The 23488-nt window shown below is 45.6% G+C and overlaps 1 protein-coding gene across 2 annotated transcripts in view; it reads left to right on the top strand.

The window, feature by feature from the left end:
* fam20cb (FAM20C golgi associated secretory pathway kinase b) overlaps window positions 1-23488 on the top strand; it is a 96014-nt gene that overhangs the window by 17923 nt on the left and 54603 nt on the right. For both annotated transcript variants that reach the window (XM_041207138.1, XM_041207139.1), the window contains exon 3: window positions 21529-21607. In XM_041207138.1, coding sequence (XP_041063072.1) covers window positions 21529-21607 — 79 coding nt within the window. The remainder of the gene's footprint in view (window positions 1-21528; window positions 21608-23488) is intronic.

The following is a 23488-nucleotide window of genomic DNA, read 5'->3' as shown; positions in this document are numbered from 1 at the left end:
TCTCCTTTTTATATACTTGTAAGGGCTTATTCAATGTGTTTTTATATTCCTGGCTTGTTTTCTCTCATATTCCATTTTTTCCCTTTTTATCAAATTTTTGATGGTCCTTTGCTGGTTAATACAACAGTCCCAATTGTGATGTTCACTATTAATCCTTTCAAAATTGTAAGATTAACAGTGAGTCAATGTAGGTCAGTAAACACAGGATTGATAGGTGAACTGAACTTAGTGCGAGTTAAGACATGGGAAGCAGGGTTTTGTATGACCCCAAGTTTATGGAAGTTAGAATGTGGGAGACCAGCTAAGAGTGCATTGGAATAGTTAAGCCTAGAGGTAACAAAGGCATGAATGTGGATTTCAACAGATGAATTAAGATAGGGGTGAAGTCAGGTGATGTAATGGAGGTGGAAATAGGCGGTCTTAGTGATTGTGCGAATATGTGGTTGAAAGCTCATCTTGGAGTCAAATATGGTATCAAAGATGTGAACAGACTAGTTTCATCTCAAGTAGAGGGATGGAGTTTGTAGCTAAGGAACAGAGTTTGGAGTAGGGACAAAACAAATGGCTCAATCTTCCCTGTATTTGATTGGAGGAAATTTCTGCTCATCCAGTGCTAGATGTCGAATAAGCAACCTGATAATTTAGCAACAGTGGTGGAGTTGAGAGAGATGGTGGTGATATAGAACTGGGTGTCATCAGTGTACATGTGAAAACTAAATACTGTCCTTTTGGAAAATAGTGTGGAGGGGCAGCCTGCACATGAGAAATAGGAGGGAGCCAAGGTTAGATCCTTGGGGAACACCAGAGGTAACGGTGCGGGAGCAGGAAGAGGAGCCATTGCAAGTGATACTTTGGCTATGATTAGATAGATAAGAATGGAACCAGAAGAGAGCAGTCCTGCCCAGCTGGACAACAGCAGAGGAGGATGGTGTGGTCATCTGTGTCAAAGGCTACAGACAGGTTGAGAAGAATGAGGAGGAAAAGTTTTCCTTTGTCACACGAATATAAGATGTTATTTGTGACTGAGGTAAGAGTCTTTTTGATACTGTGGCATGGGCGGAAACCTGATTGGAGGAATTCAAACATGGCGTTCCGGGAAAGATGGGAATGGATCTGGGAGGCAACAACATGTTCAAAGACTTTGGAAGGGAAAGGGAGGTTGCGGGGGGGGGGGGGGGGGCGGGGTTGATAGTTTGCAAGGATGGAGGGGCCAACAGTTTTTTTTGAGGGGAGGGGTGCTGATGGCAGATTTAAAGGAACAACACCTGAAGGGAGACACCGTTTACAATGTTGGCTAACATGGGGAACTGGAGAGGAAGTTGGGTGATCAGTTTAGTGGGAATAGGTTTGAGGGAACAGGAGGTGGGCCTCATGGACAAGATGAGCTTGGAAAGGGCTGGTGGAGAGAAAAGGAGGGAAACTAGAAGAAGATGTGAGTTAAGGGTTAGGGCAAGGGGGTCCTTTAAAGGAAGTTTGGCCAGGTGGGCTAGGGAAGGACACAGCAGAGGCTGCTGATTGAATTTTATGAATGTTAGTGAGAAAGAAGTCCATGAGCTCCTTACACATCATTGGACATGAGGGTGGAGGAGAAAGGCCGAGTGTGGGGGTCGGGATTTAAAAAGGTGGTTTGCAATGGAGAAAAGAAGCCAAGAGGGATCTTTTCATTCCAGGATGGTCCTGGAATATTGAATAGTTTTAGCAGTTTTATTTAGAGCAGGACTTGATTATGCTTTATGTGGTCTAGCCAGACCTGGTGTTGCATGGCTAAACAACTTATCCACCAAATCCTTTCGAGTCTGCGTGCCTTGAACCTAAGGAAGTGGTGATGAGGGCTATACTGGGGGAACAGTGAGAGAGGATCATACATCAGTCACGTCCTCACCTGAGTACCAGCTGCTTTCCCTTAGCCTGTGCTGACTTGCTGGACTTTGCAACATGAATGAGGCAGACAAAGACTTGGACAATCCACTCTCCTAATGGATCAAGCAGTTGATCAGAGAGTTTTCTCAGCACAGTTTTATAAATGTCAAATGGCTAAAGTTGGAAGCTAAATTCTTGCCTGAGATATCACTTCTGTCGCCATGTTAACATCTCAACACTGAGGACAAACCCTGAAGCTTTCTCATCCACCCAGTCTAGCATTAAATCATGCTTGTATAGCCCTAAAGTCTAGATTATACTGCCAACTGGCTCCTCAACCATTCAAAACCCTCTATGTAAAGAAATGCCTTTGATAGACAATCTCTAAATGTGGTTCCCATTCATTTCCAAGGGTATCTTCTGCTCTTATTGTCCAGGGTTAAGTCAAACAAGTATTCTTACCTTACTATTTTCTACACATGCTGCATCATCTCCTTCTTAGAATCAACTTATTCAACTTCTCTTCATACTATTATCCTTGTTCCTCTGTCCCTACTTCAACGCTTGCAGCTCCCTTAGTTTCACATGGTAACCAGCACACGTTGGCCAGAATTTGACGTCTCGTGGGGGGGGCACGGGCGAAATAGCGCAAGATGATGTCAGGCGAACATCAGCGGGCACGCACAGGTTTTGAAGCCGCACCCGTCAACAAATTAAGTGCCGCTTAAGGTCATTAAAAAGCCAATAGTACTTGATCCCACATTGCCCGTGCCATTTCACACTTGTCACATGGGCAAAATGGGCAGCCCACTTTTAACAAAACTTCATTCACGGGCGGTTTAAATCAAGGTCAGCAGCATTACCAGTGTGAGTAGTCAGGAGTTTAGGAGGTAGTTTGCTGCTGGTTGCTTATTTCTACTTGACAGCTTCATCTCTGTTCTGAGCTTTAGCCTTAGTATTTCTAGGCTTCATTTCAAGACTCACTGGTGTCTCCAAGGCCCCCAGAGGATTTTGACCGTATGGAGCCTTCCAGGCACCAAACAGCCTTCTGTTACCCTGGTAATGGGGAGGTGCCGCTGGAGGGACCTCCTCTGAGGAGGAAGAGAGGGGCAGAAGGGAGAGGAGGCCTGGTGTCCATTCCAGGGGAGGGACCTGTGGGAGGAGAGGCGCAGGCACAGGGGGTGCAGGGCCAGCTGGCAGCCCAAGGTGGAAGGCGCCACGGAAGATGCCACAATTTGCTGCCAGGGTTTACAGGCAGCGATGCAACTACCTCAATATGTCTGAGGTGCAATGCCGAAGGAGGCTCCACCTCTCCAGGGAGACTGTGACCTCCATTTGTCAGATGGTTGAGCCTGAGATCAGCTCCTACTGTGTGGGTGGACACCCCATGTCAGTGGCTCTGAAGGTCACAGTGGCCCTCAACTTCTATGCCATCAGTTCTTTCTAGGGCTCAGTGGGCGATCTGTGTGGAGTCTCCCAATCAGCTGTCCACAGTTGTGTCAAGCTGGTGACAGAAGCTCTCTTCAGGCAGGTACTGGCCTTCATTCTTTACTGTATGGATGAGGCCAGCCAGGCTGAGAGAGCCAGAGGTTTTGCAGTGATTGCTGGGTTCCCCCGTGTCCAGGGTGCAATTGACTGCATACAAGTGGCCATCAAGGCACCAGCGGGTCAGCCGGGTGCCTTCGTCAACAGGAGGGGCTTCCACTCGATGAACATCCAGATAGTTTATGACCAAAAGACGCTTATTCTGCAAAACCGTGCAGGGTACTCTGGCAGCTCCCATGGCGCTTACATCTTCAGACACTCACAGGTGCTGAGGCTGTTCACTGCTCCAGTTTGACTGGATGGATGTCTGCTGGGTGACAAGGGGTATCCCTTGAAAGGATGGCTTCTGACGCCTCTCCCCTACCCAAGAACAGAGGCAGAGAAGCGTTGCAATACGAGTCTCGCCTCCACAAAGGCAGTGATAGAGAGTGGACCATAGGTCTTCTGAAGATTCCAATGCCTGGACCATTCAGGGGGAGCACTACAATATCCTCTAGAGCAGGTGTCACTGATAGTAGTTGCATGCTGCGCTCTCCACAATCTGGCTCTGGCAAGTGGGGGGGGCCCACTGGAGGAAGAGGATTTTGAGGCAGCTCCACAGGACACAGAGGATGCATCCAGTTGTGAGTCAGAAGAGGAGCATGGCAAGGAGAACAGTCAGGATGTGGGGGCAGACCTCTGGATCCTTCATTGAGGTAGGGCTACCAGAGATGCCTTGATCCAATGCTCCTTCAGCTAGGCTGCCAAAGACCTGCTTCCACCTCATGCCAGGGCTGCGTCCTCCATCCTGCATAATTGAAATGACCCTTTCCTTTGAAGCCAAAGTCCACTCAGTGCCTGTGCAATGAAGTTTAGAGCCACTCACGTCCAGCATTAGATACTGGTGCACCATGCACCCACAAGACAAGTGAAACATATTCAGGCCATTAAGGCAAAAACAAAATTTATATCATGTTGGCACTCATGTCAAATGAACATAACAATAAATGCGGTAATGGTCACACCAGTAAACATTAATATAACATGGCTGAACCGAATCCTCCATGCCTAACGTAGACAGGTGGAACCAAACTCAACATTTTGTTCATCCTTAAACTTTATGGGGAAAATATCTTAAGAGCAAAGGCATTTTAGTTAGCTTTGCTTCATTAACCAATGGCTGAATGATTAGACCAAAGATTTAATTTCACTAGAGTTTAACTTATTACAATAAGTTAACTGAGAAATTATTCAAATTTTCTATTCTAACAAATAGAAACAAGTATGTACAAACGTGATTTGTAATGCCTTGTTGGTAAAATGGGGAATATGGCAACTAAAGAAAAGACATGAAGGAGGAAATATTCAAAGAGAAGAAATAGAATTTCTGCCACAATTCCAGGAGGAGGCATGGAGGCAGAGTGAGAGACGCACTGACCACGTTCTTGATCTTTGGGATTCACCAAGGGTACAGTAGCATTTTAGTATGTTACTGGAGTAGTTATCCAGAGAAGATCAGCTGACATTTCCAGTCACTGGTGAGGCCATTGTTCCAGTTTCCTGGACAGATTCTGAAGATTCTCCCCAGCAGCCTTCAAGGAGCTGCCTCTGTTGGTTTTAAAGCACCCGCTGGGTGGCAATTGGACCCGATGCCCAACAGGCTCCCGCCCCCACCCATTAAGCCATCCAGCATGAAATCGCATTAGCAACGCAGCTGTGGCCGGGAGTGGATTCCACATCCACTTCCGCTACCACCAACTTGGCACGCTCGCCAAGCGTAAAATTCAGGCCATACAGTACTGCAGATGTGGTCTGTCTGGTGAGTTCTGCCCTCTCAGCCTATTACATAATATTCACAACACAGAAACAGGCCATTTAGCCCAACTGGTCCCTGATGGTGTTTATAGTCCACACATGCTTCCTCCCAGCCTTCATCATCTCACTCTATCAGCATACCCTTCTATTCCTTTCTCCCTCATGTGTTAACCTAGCTTCCACTTAAATTAGTGAGTTCCACCTTCACACCACTCTCTGGATAAAGAAGTTTCTCTTGAATTCCCTATTAGATTTATTGAAAAAAAATTTATATTTATATTTATTTGCCTTGGTTCTGTTCTCCCCTGCAAGTGGAAACATATTCTCTATCAAACCATTTAATAACCTTGAAGAGCTCTATCTGGTCACCCCTCAGTCTTTTCTAGAGAAAAGAGCCCCAGCCTTTTCAAAATTTCCTGGTAGGTATAACCTCCCAGTCCTGGTATCATTCTAGAAAATCTTATCTCCAGTGCCGCTATATCCTTTTGATAATCTGCAGACCGGGACTCCCACGTGTGGTCTAATCAAGGTTCTATACAAGTTTAACCTAACTTCCCTGCTTTTTAATTCCATCCCCCTAAAATGAACCCCAGTGTTCTGTATGCTTTTAATGGCCTTATTAACTTGCATTGCTGGTTTTAATATTTGTGTGTCCGTCAGCCCCTGTTTAGATCCTCCTGCATCTCGACATCATTTAGACACTTATTTTCCAAGATGGCCTCCTTATTCTTCTGAACAAAATGTGCAATCTCACATTTATTTATCTTGAAATTAACTTGCTAGTTCAGACTTATATCCCATCGCTCTGGCTATACATAACCAAGGATTTTGCTAGCTGTTTTAATTGCCTCACCACACTGTCTAGACATTGGCCGTGATTTTCCAGCCCCACGTTATTAACTGAATCTTCAAACCCTCTCACTAAATCCTTTGTTTTACCGTTCTCCCCGTATTGGTGCCATCTGGAGATCTGATGATCGAGCAGTGGGTTTCAGAATCCAGGTCATTTATGAAATTAAAAAGCAAAGGTTTTGCTTTAAATAGAATGTGTGCTCTGTGATTAAACAACTTCTGTTTGAGGTGTCAGCCTGGTTCTGTGTCAGCCTGTCCCAGTCAATATTTATCCTTCAAACCAAACACTAAGAGCAGATACTCTGGTCACTATCACGTTTTGAGATCTTGTGGTAAAGCATTTTGGGACATTCTGAAGCCATCAAAAGGACCATATATATGCAAGTCTTCCTTTCCTTTTTAACCAGTAATTTATGTTAAGAAATCGACTGAAGGTTGTCAACATTTTGTAAATTACTTGAAGTGTGGAATTCTTCACCGCAGAGGGCTATAGATGCTGGCTTGTTGAGTATATTCAAGGCTGAGATAGACAGATTTTTAATCAGTAAGGGAGTCAAGGCGCATAGGGAAAAGGCAGGAAAGTGGAGTTGAGGATTATCAGATCAGCCAAGATCTTATTGAATGACAGTGCAGAATCAATGGGCTGAATGGCCTACTTCTGCCCCTACATCTTATGGTTTTATAGCCTAATTGAATATTCCTCGCAGATTGCTCCAGTAATACCACCTGGGCACGTTGAATTGTGAACAGAAGCCTCACGTTTGTGATGTGACAGCGTGGAATGCAGTGGCATCACTGAAGGAACAGCTCCACACTAATAAAATGGCCAATCCAGAAGAGCTCATAACCAGCAGTTATCAAAGCATAAAACAGGGTCGGAAAGTTGATTGAGACACACTCGGAGGACAATTTAAACCTGATCTAGCCAGAGGAAAGCCAACAGGATCAAATGGGTTGCGTGGTTTATCTGCCTTTCACCTTGCCCTGATTTTGGCTTCAGCCAGCTTCAATGCAGAGTTAAATGGAACAAATGGAGAGCCAGGTGGCGTAAGTAGAGAGTAGAGTGGAATAAATGGAGGATTAAGTGGGGTACATGGAGAGTAAAGTAAGCAACCCATCCAATCCCCAGTTTCCTGCTGTGAAGGCAAAGTTAACCTGACTGTCTCAACTCACTCCCACCCACCCACTCCCAACCCCATTCCCCCAGCCACCCACTCCCACCCCCATTCCCCCACCCACCCACTCCCACCCCCATTCCCCCACCCACCCACTCCCACCCCCATTCCCCCACCCACCCACTCCCACCCTCATTCCCCCACCCATCATTTCCCCCGCCCCCATTCCCCCACCCACCCACTCCCACCCCCATTCCACCACCCACCCACTCCCACCCCCATTCCACCACCCACCCACTCCCACCCCCATTCCCCCACCCACCCACTCCCACCCCCATTCCCCCACCCACCCACTCCCACCCCCATTCCACCACCCACCCACTCCCATCCCCATTCCACCAGCCACCCACTCCCACCCCATTCCACCTCCCACTGCTCACTCCCACCCCCATTCCACCTCCCGCACCCACTCCCACCCCCATTCCACCTCCCCCTCCCCCACCCAGTGCCGGTAAACTGGAGATTTCCCTCAGAGTTATTCCCCCTCCACTGCCCTCACTTAGCTGGAAGTGCGCTGGAATTGCAATTCATGCCCGTGAGTGGGATTTCTGGCTGACTTCAGACCAAGTTACAGCAGAGTTATCGAAGCAACTCTGAGGAAATTTCCAGGCCCTAGAATATAGGCTCCCTTTATAGGTGATGGGCAATTCAACAAAACTGACTTCTCCCACAAATAATGAGGAAACTCCCAAGCGAGTCCTTTGATTGAAAGCAGCTCTGTGAGACGTGTTGGACGAACGGATTACAATGGCACCATTAATGGTTTGACTAAAGGATAGAGGTTTCAGAGGCAACCCCCCCCCGCCCCTTTCCCCCCGGAATATTGCGGGTTTCCAGTAAACAATATTCCAATTATTAATCATCAGTTATTACTTTCCGCCTGGAAAATAACACTTCCTTGCAAGATGGCTGGTCACAATGATATAGTGCTGGTGGGGTGAGATGTAAGGGGGTGGGTGTGACTCGTATAAACACCAGCGTGGACCCCATTTCTGTGCTTGTAGACACAATGTAATTGTAAGTAAAATGCAGCATTGAACACAACCATCTCCCACAAAGGAGCTGTAAAGTGCTTTGGTTAAATGTCCTGACACTCACCAGCTGGAGGCACAGCTTTACTGGTGAAGGAGTGCTGGGTCATAGGGAGGGTGGGTGCTGCCAGCCCTGCACAATTCCCCCTATTATGAGCTCCTCCCGTGGTGAGACGTCAAATGGAGAGAAAGCCCGTTCTCAGGGGGAGGGGAGGAAGATGGGAGCGCAGGTACAGCTCACGCGCTGCCCTCACAGTCCGGTTCTAAACCCGCACTGGCAGAACCATTACCAGACGTGCAGCAGCCTGCACCGCCCCCCCCTTACCTGGAGGGCTGGAGCGCGACTGAACGAGTGATGCTAAAAAAATAGGCTGAAAACTCAGGGAAGGAGAAAAGAAATTGAAGCAGGTTTTTTTTTCAATGTTGTGTCGGGATTAATTTTCTCCACTCCTGGGAATTATCCTGGACTTCCTCTTTATTAAAGGTCCTAAGCAGCCTGTCGTGTTAATTGAGCCAATATATAGAATGGCCCTGGGCATGCATTCAAATGAGACGAAGTGATGCTAAACCTTTACAAATTACTGCTTAGGCTTCAGCTGGTGTATGGTGTTCAGTTCTGGGCACCACAGTGTTAGGAAAGAGGTCAAGGCCTTGGAGAGTGTACAGAGATTTACTAAAATGGTACCAGGCGGAGGGATTGCAGTTACACGGAGAGAATGCAGAAGCTGGAGTTGTTCTCCGCACAGCAGAAAAGGCTAAGGGAGATTTCAGTCAAGGTGTTCAAATTTTGATAGAGTAGATAGGGAGAAACCACTTCCACTGGACAGTCAGAAACCAGAGAATATAGATTTCCAAGAATGGGCAAAAATATCCCAGACGGGAGATGAGGAGGCCTGTTTTTAAAGCAGTGAGTTGTTGATCTGAAAAGCACTGCCTGAAAGGATGGGGAAGCAGATTACCAGTAGTAACTTTCCAAAGGGAACTAGAATGCAAACATTTTCTGAACTTGGGGGTGCGGTTGGGGGGTGTGGGTGGTGGAGTTGGTGGGGGGGAAGCAGAAAGGAGTGGGACTAATTGGACAGCCCTTCCAAAGAGCTGGTACAAACATAATGGGCTGAATGGCCTCTTTCTGTGCTGTAAGTTTCTCTGACTTTTACCAGAGTGTCCACATTTCCAAGTGCATATTCCATTATAAATCAGACAAAAATATAGCACACACGGAGGAGAAGGAAGAGCAATGACTGAACACAGTGAATGTGAACAAGTAAGCTGCACCATCTTCACTTGACTGACTTCACTGGAGCAATGGACATTTTGAGATGAATAGACATCTTGAGCCCACTTAAATTCAGGAGGTAATCTGAGGTAGACTGGGCACTTTTCAGGGCTGAAAGCAACAGTCTTATGCCTATTCATGGGTTTACAGTTCATGATATACAGCACGAAATGATCTGATCAGCGTAGCATTATCCTGCAGGATTACCCTGGAAGGACAAGGTATCTCAAAAATTTGAGCGTTAGGAGAAGCTAGCTGTTTCACGCTGCTACTATGCAGGAGCAACACGAGTGGTATTCACCACCAACAGGATGCTGCCATCAAGCCAAAAAGATGTTCTGCCTATCACACAAATGAGTAACATGGTATATGAATTTCAGTGCCTGTGTGATGCTAGGTATATAGGCTGTACGTCCCAAAGGCTGGCAGATCATATCAAACAGCATGTCCCAGCTGCTGTTCGCAACAGGCAAGGTACAGCCTGTGCTTGCAAAACTCAAAACACTGTGCCCAACATTAGATGTGATTCTGCGATTGGATAACATTTGCTAAACAATCCCCAGTGTACTAAGAATTACGCTGACAATTTAAAATTGTCAGTCGGGCCCGCAGTGTGGCGCATTTCTGTGTACTGGAAGCTACATATATTAATACACAGGGCCCTGTTCTTGGCAGACAGAAAGAACATGTACACACATTGTGCCTGTTTCAACTAAACCAAATAATTGACAGCCATTCGCTGACTCGTTCCTCAGGGAAATGTCTTGAGCAATCAGGATCAAACTGCCTGGTTTAAATTTCAAACAATTCTTGACAGTTAACTGTCAGTCACTATCACTGGTGCTTACTCCATGGCAATGCCTCTACCAATCAGAGTCAACTTGCCAACCAATCAACACTCTCTTCCCAAACAGTGTAAATTGTTGTTTCCCCTTTTATTGTTATTCTTGCAAAGTGTCCTGATAAGTGCAAGATGAAAAGCTTCGACATGTCTCTTTTTTCAGCAACACTCAAGCTCTGTACTACCAGAAGAAACTTCTTTACAGGGAGAGTGATGAGAATGTGGAACTCACTGCCTCGTGGAATGGTTAAGATAAATAGCATAGATGCATTTAAGGGGAAGCTTGATAAACACATGAGGGAGAAAGGAATAGAAGGTTATGTTGATGGAGTGAGATTAAGATGGTTAGGTGGAGGCCTGTATGTAGCATAAACACTCATATGGATAGCTGTGCTGTAAATTCTACCTAAATGTATGTAAGGATGTAATCTGAACAATTCCTGGTAGACATCATTAGAGAAATTCAATTTAGGGCAGCTGTAGGCACATGGTGCTCTTGATATTTCCATATGAAGGGTAGTGGCCAGCTTGTAAGTGGTCCCTATCCATTCACTTTCCCCAGATAAAGCAACCATCATTGCGATAGTTAAACTAAAGACCGAGTCTGTCACTACGATCCAGTTACATCCACATGACAACTATGTTTGCAGATGTGAATGGATTCACTTGCAATGTCTGGACTGATAACTGAATGACCCCTATGTGTCCCCTAAACAGTGGTCTCCTTTCATGGCTGACTGCCCACTGTCCTTGACGTGCTTGTAGATGGCTGAGATATATCTCCCCAAGTCAGTCCTGTGCTCTGTCTGCATTGCTAAAATGGAAGTCCTGAAATGAAAGCCATATATTCTGTCCAGTGCACTGACAGCTGAGATAGCGTTGCAGCTCGCCTGACTATCATTCAACCTGGGACAGCAATCTGGGACAGCATATTTCTGTCTTTCAGAGATAACTCTGTAGGTGATAGGGATGACCCCTGGAGAAGGATGACGTCAAGTTACATTGAGTCTACAGCACAGAAAGCGGCCATTCAGCCCAACCAGTCCAATCTGGTGTGTATGCTGTACACAAGTCTCCTATCAACCTACTTCATCTCAGCCTATCAGCATGCCCTTCTATTCCTTTCTCCCTCACGTGCTTCTCTAAATTTGCCTTAAATGCATCTCATTGCTCAGCCCCTCTGTTGTACCCTTCAAGTCATTTCTGTATCTCCACATTGCCACCTCTGCCTTGCTAGGATCAAGTGATGATAAAATGGAGTTTATATCCCCTGGAATTGAGAAGGTTAAGGAGCAATTTGATCAGAGTTTTCAGAGTATTAAGGGGAACTGATAGTTTCTCCCACTCCATCCTATTTCTGCTGGTTGGGGAGTCTACTATTAGGCAACATGGCCTAAAACTTAGAGCCAGGCTTTTCAAGAGTGAGATTAGGAAACACTTCTACACACAAAGGGTGGTGGAAGTATGAAACTCTCTTCTGTATCAGGCAGTTGGAGCTGGATCAATTGTAATTCTACACCTGAGATTGAGAGGTTTTTGTGAACCAAAGGTTTCAGGGACATGAGGCAAAGTTGGGTAATATGGAGTTAGATCACAGGTCAGCCATCATCTCATTGAATGGCAGGATAGACCCAAGGGGCTATAACTGATCTCCCCCTGTTCCTATCACATACTGAGGGGATTTTTTTTTCTTTATTTTTTTTCCATTGGACATGGGCACTACTGGCAAGGCCAGCATTTGATGCCCATCCCTAAATGCAACTGAGTGGCTTGCTAGGCCATTTCAGAGGGCAGTTAAGAAGTTAAGAGTCAACCACATTGCTGCGGGTCTGGAGTCACATGTAGGCCAGACCAGGTAAGGATGGCAGATTTCCTTCCCTAAAGGACATTAGTGAACCAGATGGGTTTTTACGACAATGGATGATAGTTTCATGGTCACCATTACTGAGACTAGCTTTATATTTCCAGATTTTATTAATTGAATTTAAATTCCACCAGCTGCTATGCTTGAATTTGAACCCACCAGGCACTAGCCTGGGCCTCTGCATTACTAGTCCAGTGACATTAACACTACAACACCCTCTCCTGCCTCAGGAGCATTTGCTTCAGAAGCAATTCCAACATATAAAAAAAGGTGAACTTCACTTCTCTAACAAATTCATGATTAAGGAGACGCTTGAACCAAGGCTGCTCTTGAAGGAGTGACTCTTCACAAGCAGAGTAAGTGAGAATAGGGCTTTTCCTGAAAGAGCTGTGATGCCCCAGAGTGATGTATGCTTGACTGATGGAGTCAGGCAGGGCTATAGGTTGAAGAACTGTGCAATTCTCATCCTTCAAGGCACTCGTACAATGAGTCTTATTGAGAATGAAAGAGTAATTTTTATCCCAGAAGCTTAATGTCACTTGTAAAATGCTCACAGCAGAGTGCTGGCCTCAGAAACACAGAAGCGAATGATGCAACAATTAAGGCTTTTGTTTAATCTGTATGTGTCCCAATATGTCGTTAGACAAAGTCAAACATCACAGACAATAGTATTGATTTGTGCATCAGCAGTAAGGTACCACAACCATTGTCGCTTCAACCCCTTTTTATCAGGCAACACATGAGAGATTTTGGACAGCAATGCTGTGGCCAGTGACCTCCTGAGCTGAGTTACAAGTGAAATCTTTTTACTAGAAAGCACTGCAACCTATACAATCGATCGCTCTGTAATCATAGGCTATCCACCTCTTTTAATTTCAACATTCCCCTAAACTCTCTCCATTGCCCTTAGCAACGCTTTATGCAGGTCGTTACTAGGGCACAACCAAGTGAACTTATATAGGGGTTGTCAACTCTCCAGGATTGCCCTGGCCTCTCCAGGAATTGAAGATATTTTTATTTAGCATGTGCATAGTCACAGAGCCTTGGAATAGTCTTGCCAGATAAAGGTCTTTAAGGCCGCCTTCAAGCTTAGTTAGTGGACATTCCTCGACAATGTGAGTCATTGCTTGGACTGCACCACGTATGCAGCCGGGATGGTCATGGTGACCCTATGATGTCAGGTGGCTGCACAGAGGCCTTGGCCAGTCAAGAAATGGTTTAAAATGGCCATGGGTGATCAAAGCCGGGTGGACGAGCAGTGGGGTCCACAATGAGACAGTGGATAGTTTTCTCCTGCCAACCCTCCTGCCAGAGGTCCTCAGCTGTTACCCCTTGGCACGGTGAGTTTTACAATATGGGGGGTCATGAGGGAAGGCATATTGCTGGAGGATTGAGGAGGTCATTGAACAAGGGCAAGCTTAGGTTGGAGTAGACCAAATTTGAAACTTTAAAATTTTAAAAATTGAAGATTAATCTCCAGGGCGCTACGAAGAGCAAAACACAGGAGCGATTTTAAACAAAATTGTGTTTGATAAGAACTTAGTGAACATTTTTGTTTATTCGTTATAAAATATAAAATATCGAACTTGGGAAAATAAAAGCAATTCGACTGAGAGTCAAGATTCATCCAATCAGATAATGAAGAGTCTCTTCAGTTTCCTATTGGTGTATGACGGCGAGGCACTGTGAGGATGAAGTGTTGGGTGACCAATGGCGACAATGGTGGAGGCAAGAGGTCATGTGATCCGGAAAGCTGTAAAGTCTCAATTTGCATCACATGACATATTTCTATCATCCGCATGGACTCCGTGTAATCATAGAATCATAGACATTTACACTATGGAATGAGGCCATTCAGTCCATCATATGTGTACTGACTAACAGGAAGCCGTCCAGCCTAATCGAACTTTCCAGCAATTGGTCTATGGCCTTGTAGATTCAAGTGCATATCCAGTTACTTTTTAAATGTTATGAGGAGTTCTGCCTCAACCACCATTTCAGGTATATAGTGCCTTTGATAAAGTAAAACATCGCTGGGCACTTCATAGGAGCATTAGCGAAGCAAAATTGACATTGAGCTACAGAAGGAGATATTAGGACCAGTGATAAAACACTTAAAGAGGTAAATTTGAAGGAGCATCTGAAAGGAGGAGAGGTACAGAGGCAGAGAGGTGTAGGGAGGGAATCACAGAGCTCAGCACCTAGGCAGCTGAAGCTAGGCTGCCAATGGTGGGATGATTAAAACCAGGGATACTCAAGAGGTCAGAATCAAAGGACCTTAGAGAGCTTGGAAGGTTGTAGGGTTGGAGATGAAGGTGGTTACAGAGGTAGGAAGGGGTAAGGCTATGGAGGGGTGTAAGTTGCTGTTATTGTTGAGTTCTTTGTCTTTCTTTTAGTAATTGGGTAGTTGTTTTATGAATCTGACTTGGCTAACTGTGCATCTAATGTATCATTATTAACTAGGCCCAGGGACAAATTAAGACAAACAATTTTTGGCAGATTACAAGTCAGAAACAATATTAATTCAATAAAGTGTATCACAAGCTGCAAGGTTAACTGGGACTTGCCAATGTGCAAGTGTGGTGAAGGATCTGTACCGATAACAGCTGGCCGATGTCCATCTCCACCAGAACATATAACTGCTTCGCTCAGCAAAAATACAGGCAGGACCAAGCATCTATTTCTTTTTAAAGCTTCTTTTTCTTCTCACCTTCATCTGAAGGTACTTTTCCCCTACTCGAGCACAGGGCACTGGATGCCCGTGTGATACAGCGGCCGGATAACCTGAATTGGATACCTGAATGTAATAGTGTCCAAGTGACCTGTACTGGACACATGAGTGATACATTATCCAAATGACCTCTACTGGATGCTCAAGAGATACACAGTCCGAGTGACCTGTACTGGACACACAAGTATTACAGTGTCTGAGTGACCAGTAGTGGACACACGAGTGATACAGTATCCATGTGACCAGTACTGGAAACGAACCAATTTGTGTCTGTCCAAGGTCGTTTTTGTCCCCTTGTATTGGGATCAAGCAGGCAAGCTCTGACGTTGACTATCAGTTGTCTTTATATCTAAGTTTGGGGCATCCTCTATTGTGTGATCTCGTGCTTAGCTGGCTGTAACATACTGCCTTATATGCAGGAGATGGAATGGACAGAAAATGAAAGCTAGATGCCAAAGGATAGAGTCGATATGGTTTTGCTCACTGTAGGGATAAATCTTCATGATTTCCAAAGTGCAGTAATATTTCGACATACAAATAAAATATTTCTCCGGGGTACTGGGTGGAGGGAGTGTAAGGTAAGGAGTAACAGAGCCTCATTTTGTGTTAATGTACTCCAAAGATGTCTGCTCCATTCAGCTGTGCAATTAATCTGATTTTAAAATGTTTGCAAGGGGCACCAAACTGTTCTGATGACAGACACTGATAGAGCACCAAGGGCTTCAATATTAAATCCTAGCTCTTCCATGGTGACAAGTCAGAGAATAGAAGGATAAACTGTTTACACCCATATATAAGGAGATTGTACAGCAGTTCCTGAATGATGAAATGTATCTCCAGTCAACATTAGTCTATGGGTGATTTGTCGCTGAGTATATTCAAGGCTAAGATCAATAGATTTTGTACTCGAAAGGAATGGAGGGATATTGAGATCAGGAATAAAGCAGAGTTTTTTAATTCTTTCATGGGAGACGCTGGCTAAGCCAACATTTATTGCCCATCCCTAACTGCCCTTGAGAAGGTGGTGGTGAGCCACCTTCTTGAACTGTTGGCGAAGGTACACCCAGAGTGCTGTGAGGGAGGGAGTTCCAGGATTTTGACCCAGCGACAGTGAAGGAACGGCAATATATTTCCAAGTCAGGATGATGAGTGACTTGGAGGGAAACTCCCAGGTGGTTGTATTCCCACATATCTGCTGCCTTTGTCCGTCTAGATGATAGAGGTCGTGGGTTTGGAAGGTGCTGCCTAAGGAGGCTTGATGAGTTCCTGCAGTGCATCTTGTAGATGGTACACACTGCTGCTACTGTGCATCGGTGGTAGAGGGAGTAGCTGTTTGTGGTTGGGGTACCAATCAAGCGGGCTGCTTTGTCCTGGATGGTGTCAAGCTTCTTGAGTGCTGCACACATCCAGGTAAGTGGGGAGTATTCTATCACACTCCTGACTTGTGCCGTGCAGATATGGACAGGTTTGGGGGAATCAGGAGGTGAGTTACTTGCCATAGGATTTCTAGCCTCTGACCTGCTCTTGTAGCCACGGTATTTATCTAGCTAGTCCATTTCGGTTTTTGGTCAATGGTAACCCCCAGGATGTTGGCAGTGGGGAATTCAGCAATGGTAATTCTATTGAAGATCATGGGGCGATGGTTAGATTCTCTCTTGTTGGAGATGGTCATTGCCTGGCACTTGTGTGGCATGAATGTTACTTGCCACTCGTCAGCCCAAGTCTGGATATTGTCCAGATCTTGCTGCATTTGGACAGCAATTGCTTCAGTATCTAAGGAATCATGAATGATGCTGTCCATTGTGCAATCATCAGCAAACATCCCCACTTCTGATCTTATGATGGAAGGAAGGTCATTGATGAAGCAGCTGAAGATGGTTGGGCCGAGGACACTACCCCGAGGAACACCTGCAGCGATGTCCTGGAGCTGTGATGATTGACCTCCAACAACCACAACCATCTTCCTTTGTGCTAGGTATGACTCCAACCAGTGGAAAGTTTTCCCCCTGATTCCCTTTGACTGCAGTTTTGCTGGGGCTCCTTGATGCCACACTCGGTCAAATGCTGCCTTGGTGTCAAGGGCAGTCATTCTCACCTCTCCTGGTGTGTGGCTTGAAGGGGAACTTGCAGTTCCAGTTAAGGTCAAAGATCATGCGTGATCTTATTAAATAGCAGAGCAGGCTCGATGAGCTGTGTGACCTACTCCTGCTCCAATTTTTTATTTTACTAGGTAATGTGCAAAGCATGGCAGCCAATTTGTGCACAGTAAGCTTCCACAGACGGGAATGAGATAAACATTTTAGTGACTGCTGTGGGATAAACATTAGCTCCCCTGCCCTTCTTCGAATAACACTGTAGGTTTTTTTTCAACATTCATCTGAGAGAGCAGTTGGTTTAAAATCTCACTTCTGACAATGCAGCACTCCCTCAGTACTGCACTGGGAGTATCACCTAGCCTGCTGCCCACTGATCCATGGCTGGCACAAAAACAAAATGTAGAAAAGTGCAGAAACGCTGGCTAAACATGAGGAAAATAAACCAGAAGTTAACCTGAGATAGAAAACTGAAAATATGGAGGAAAGGCTGCACAAGTAAAAAGAATGGCAGCAAGAGGAGGATAGAAAATATACGCAAGGTGAAAGGAAAACACAAGTGGCCTCAAGATGTTGAGGGCTGAGGAGGCAGTCTCCAGAGATGAAGCCAGATGGACATGTGAGGGTATGCAGTGATGTCCCTTGAGCTGGCAGTGAGTGAGATGCCAGTGAATGTGTGATGGGCTTGTGAGTGTGAGAGTTTAGAGTGATGAGATGGTTGCCATACCCTGGCTGCACAGATGAGATCATTCATCATCTATCTGCATTGGACGGCCGACCCCTTCTGTGCAGCGTTGGCACTGATCATCCCTACCACCGGCTACCAAGCTGGAGTGGTGAGATTGCTGGTGAGATGGCTCCCAAATTGGGGGTGAGGACATCACGGCAGGCCTCCAAAAGGCATTCCAGTGAAGGGCCTCTGAACCCTTCTTGGTTTTCAGGGGCATGTCTTCACTGGAGCAGTCCTGGGCTGCAAGCATTGAGAACTGTGTGCGCGGCTGCAGTTTAGATATGGCACCCGGAGTGAGGAAACAGTGAGGTAACGGCCTGGCGGGTGATTCAGAGGCCGCCCACCAGCCAGACAGCGTGGTTCCTGTGGCTGCATAATTAATGAGGCGGGAAACGGTCGATATGGTGCAAAAACCCGTCTTCGCGGCCGCCGGGTAAAACTTCGTCTTTCACACCCGCTGCCACATTTAGCGCGATTCTGGGACGATTCCGTTGAAAGCATGGGAGGAAGAGTTTTAGTGCGGAGAAGAGGTCCTGCGACATTCTTTCCAAAAAGCCTCCACCAGACCAAAAGTTACGAATATATAATATAAACTGTCCTAGATAAGATCAAGTGAAGAAGCCATTGTGCTTGTAAATCTGGTGTGCTGCACTGATTTTTGCTGAAATATTCTACTTGTCACCAGTTAATTCAAGATGACGTTTTCATCTCAGGAGAACGAAGTGAAGATTACTTCTTTTTTCCTCAGGTCGACCACTAATTTCATCAGGTGCACACAATAAAAAAAACTGTTTTAAAATTTATAAAGCCCTGCAGCTGATCTCAGGCCTTCTCATCACTACCTAAGGAAGGAAAGAGATTATGTACACTGGCTGCGTTCCAGAATTGCCCTGCACTAAATATGAAAATCTATCTTTTGAATTGCAAAGCAGGCAGCCTGAAAAGCACCTCATGTTTTTCAAACTGGAGGAAGGGGATGAACAAGATTGTTCATTTTTGCTACAATGAAGTCACATGCACGAACGGTGCGATTCCATGTTTCCACACAATGTACCTCACTGTTCCTCTCATCATCAGATGAGAAAGAAGGAAGAGGCCCTTTGGCCCATTGAGCCTGTTCTGCCATTCAGTTCGATCATGACTGGTCCGCCTCTTAACTCCGTCCACCCGCCTTGGTTCCGTAACCCTTAACATTCTTCACCTAACAAAAATAAATCATTCTCCGTTTGAAATTTCCAAATGAGCCCCAGCTTTTTGGGGAGGGGGTGTGGGGGAAGTGTTCCAGATCTGTGTGAAGAAGTGCTTCCTGGCACCACCCATCAAGGCCCTAGTTCTAATTTTAAGAATACAAAACGGACCATTATTCATCATGAACACAAAAGAGGGGAAGAGGAACAAAGATTAGAAGAAAGAAAGAGAAGCATGACACAAAAGGAACAGTCATTCTAATTTTCCTTCATTCCAGAAATCTCTCGATGTCTCCATTCATTTAATGGTAATCACTTAGGTGCTTTGGGTCTAACAGTAAAATGTAGGAAAAAGTGAACTTAGGGAGGGAAAATTCATTTCATCTGGGGGCTCCTTCTTCTTATTAATGTAGCACATACTACTGTAGAGGTCAGGAATGATGCTCTGTACACTAACAAAAACTTCCATTTATATAGCACCTTTGATGGCGGAAGACACCCAAAGGCACTGCACAAGAGTGATTATCGAGCAGAATTTGACACAGAGTCACATAAGGAGATTGCTGAAAAAAGAGACATGTTGAAGCTTTTCATCTTGCGCTGATCAGGACACTTCACAAGAATACCACTATAAGGGGAAAGCAACAATTTATACTTCATGAGAAGAGAGTGCTGATTGGTTGGCAAGTGGACTCTGATTGATGGAGGCATTGCCATGAAGAATGCAGCATGGAACGTGCATGTCTCTTCTTTCAGCAATACTTGAGGGGAGAAGGGTGGAGAGGTGCGGGAGCGAATGCGAGAGCTTAGGGTCCAGGCAGCTGAAGGCACAGTCATCAATGATGAGGCAAGGGAAATCGGGGATGAACAAGGGGCCAGAATTGGAGGAACACAGAGATTTCACAGATTCTGGGGGCTGCAGGAGATTACAGAGATAGGGAAGGATTTGAAAACAAGGCTGAGAATTTTGAAATCAAGGTGTTGCTGAACTGGGAGCCAATGTAGATCAGCAAGCACAGGTGTGATGGGTGAACAGAACATGGTATGAGTTAGGAGACAGGTAGCAGAGTATTGGATCAGTTCAAGTTTACAGAGGTTGTGAGAACAGCCTGCCACAAAGATTCACACATACAGAATGACCTTCTAGGGGAGGAATAGAATCATGCAGTGTCCCCAGGGAGAGGATTGGGGAATATCCAGAATAAGATGATTGAATATATTTCCATGTGATAGATTGAAGGAAGCGTCCCCGCTCCATGTTAGCCCTTACTAACTGATTTTCCAGTGTTCTCCATTCCCTTCAGTCACCACATTGATGCAGGCCACACCTTCCCATTCATGTACAGCAAACAAGTGTTTCACTCGTATTCGGACCCAATCAGTGACAAAGAATCATTGTACTCGAATGTAATGGTAATAAATTGATTGTGTGACCAAATGCCTGAAGGCATGGCCACTGACCCACACAGGCCTCAATTTTGACCTGTTCCTATCCAAACAGTGTAAGCACCTCCTTTGCCTTCAATGGGAGCTACTGGCCACATTGAGGCTGTGTCACAGGTGAGCATCATCTCACTGGCACAGAGTTAGAATCATAGAATCATGCTCCACAGAAGGAGCCCATTATGCCTGTGACAGCTCACTGAAAGAGCTATCCAATTAGTTCCACTCTCCCTGCTTTCTCCCCATAGACTTGCAACATTTTATTTTTCAAGGAAAATTTAACCAACTCCCTTTTGTAAGTTATTATTAAGTCTGCTTCCACCACCCTTTCAGGCAGTGCATTCTAGATCACAACTCACTGCATTAAAAGAAACTAATGTTCCCTCTAGTCCTTTGACCAATCACCTTGAATCTGCGTCCTCTAGTTGCCATCTCTTTTACCAGTTCAAGTTTCTTCTTATTCACCATCTCAAAACCCTTAATAGTTTTGATCATCTCTATGTTAAATCTCTCGTTAACCACACTGCTCAAAGGAGAACAACCCTCGCTTCTCCAGTTTGTCCATGGAACCGCTTGACAAGCAAAAGAGAGGGAAAAATAGCGTGATTTCTGATTTGGAATGGATTATGTACATTTGATGTAATCTGTCTCAATTGCGTTCCTGCCAGGGTAGGCACGGAGAAGCTATTTCCTCATGCGAGGGGAAATTGAGAATAAAATGACACTATGTCAAAATTAGAGTGAGACAATTTAGGAGTGAAATAAGGAAACGTTTTCTCACACACAGGGCATTGGAAGCTTGCAAGTCTCTCCCCAAGAAGGCCGTGCATTTTAGATCAATGAAAATGTCGAAGACTGAGAGCGATAGATTTTAGTCAGGTAGCTGTTCAGGGAATATGAAACAAAGGCAGGTGAATGGAATTTGTGAAAGTGATTAACCTTGAATGGTGGACTATGTTTGAGGGGTTGATGACCTACTCCTGTTCTTATGTTGTGTCATATAACCTGAGAGAAAGGGCTAATCGCTCAAATTGGGAAATAATTTGCATTTTGATTAGAATACATGTTGCATATTAATTAATTATCCACCTGTGTTTTCCTCACAGCGATGAAATCTGGAGGCACACAGCTAAAACTCATCATGTCTTTCCAGAACTATGGGCAGGCACTCTTTAAACCAATGAAGTGAGTATGTTTCTCAGCTATTTTCTTCACTTATTAAGCCACTGTCTATCTGTGTAAATTAGCAGTAGACATATTCCTTTGGTGTCACTACACGTTCCAATCGTCTTCCAGTCATTATCACAATCTTTAGTGTCTATAGCCTGAACTTTCTGTTAGTTGGGTGCGCGTCATCGGTGGGTCTGGACATGGACGGGAAATGAACCCCCAACCGCAATCGGCACCCCCCCCCCAACTGCAATTTCACACTGGCTGGTCAATTAACGGCCAGCCAGCGGGAAACACACACTGAAATGCTCAGCGCTGCCGGGGTGGGATTGGGAAGAGCGTTGGGCGGTGACCGGACTGAGTGTGTGGGTGAGTGAGATCCCTGAAGGCAGACAGCTGCTCCAGGGAGCTGCAGACCTCCAGCCTTAATGAAGAAGAGATCATAAACCTTGTGAACATGTTTGAAGCTCGATTTTCTTTTCTGTTGTTTCAACTTATCGAACTACTGACCTCAAAAAGGAAAAGCAGTGGTGTTAGTGATGATCGAATAATATTGAGAAACTACAAGCATACGAAATAAATGAAACGACAAAAGTGCTTCAAAACACGTTCGTGCAGGACAATCAAGCACCGGAAAGCATACCTCATAAAAAAACCCGTTACCCAGATATACCTTTTTATTTTATTTCCGCACGGAGATTTCATCCCACCCTGGATCGAGTTTCGAGCAAAAATGGGAATGCCGCCTGGGAGAATGGCCCATCCGCCAGCCGTAAATGTGGACGGGTCACATTAAATCGCTGTTAATTGCATCGTTATGGGCCGAATTGCCCACCTAATTGTCGGCGGGCATGCGTCCGTCTGCCACGCGCGCCCGCCAAGTGAAATATCGCAAGAGTGCGCGATGACGTTGGGACACTCGCCCGACATCATCCCGCGCTATTTCACATGCGTTTGGGTCAGGCGGCTGCGAGGAGTCAAATTCTGGCCTATGAGTTTCGATTTGTTTGAATAGTTTGTTTCTTAGCAACAACGTCATTTATATAGCACCCTTAATGTAGTGAAAAGTTCCTGGGTGCTTCACAGGATTATCATCAAACAAAATTTGAGAGTGAGCCACATAAGGAGCAAAAATAGGGCCAAAAAGCTAGGTCAAAGAGATATGTTTTAATGGTCATCTTAACAGAGGAGAGAGTGGGGCGGCTTAGGAGGGAAATTCCGGAGCTGAGGGTCTAGACAGCTGAAAGCATGACCGACTATCCTCAGTCGGCCAACAGAGGTCAGCATTGGAGGAGTGGAGGTGTTGGCGGGCTGTAGGGTGGGAGGGAGAATGGAGAGGCAAGACCAGGGAGTGGCTTGAAAATGAAGATGAGAACTTTAAAATTGAGCTATTGCTGGACAGAGAACTAGTGTTGGTCAGCGAGCACAGGGCATGATGGGCGAACGGGAGCCTATCTGCCTTCCTTATCTGAATGGCAAGCATGGAGGCAGCCAATGAGGAGACTGTCTCCAGGGCAACTGCACTGACAGGCACACCTCCAGCAAGCACACAAACCAGACCCTCATTTTGGTCTTGACATCAGATCCTGAAGCCAGGAGGAAAATCCAAACAAGTGATTTCTTCTTGTGGGAGAGCCCAGAACTGGGGGCGGTGGGGGGATTGGAGGAAGGTGGGGGAGAATGTAGCTAGGCCATTCATGGGTGATGTCAGGAGATATTTCTTCATACAAAGGATAGTGGGAATCTGGAAATCTCCCCGATAAAGTAATTGATGTTGGAGGTCAACATCTTGGGGTTCCCATTGACCAGAAACTGAACTGGACCAGCCAATAAATACCACGACTACAAGAGCAGGTCAGAGGCTCGGAATTCAGTGGTGAGTAACCCACCTCCTGA

Source organism: Carcharodon carcharias, chromosome 15 (genome assembly GCF_017639515.1).
Source record: "Carcharodon carcharias isolate sCarCar2 chromosome 15, sCarCar2.pri, whole genome shotgun sequence".
Taxonomy (NCBI): Eukaryota; Metazoa; Chordata; class Chondrichthyes; order Lamniformes; family Lamnidae; genus Carcharodon; species Carcharodon carcharias.
The sequence above is the reverse complement of the archived record's forward strand: the minus strand, read 5'-3'. Positions and strand labels throughout refer to the sequence as shown.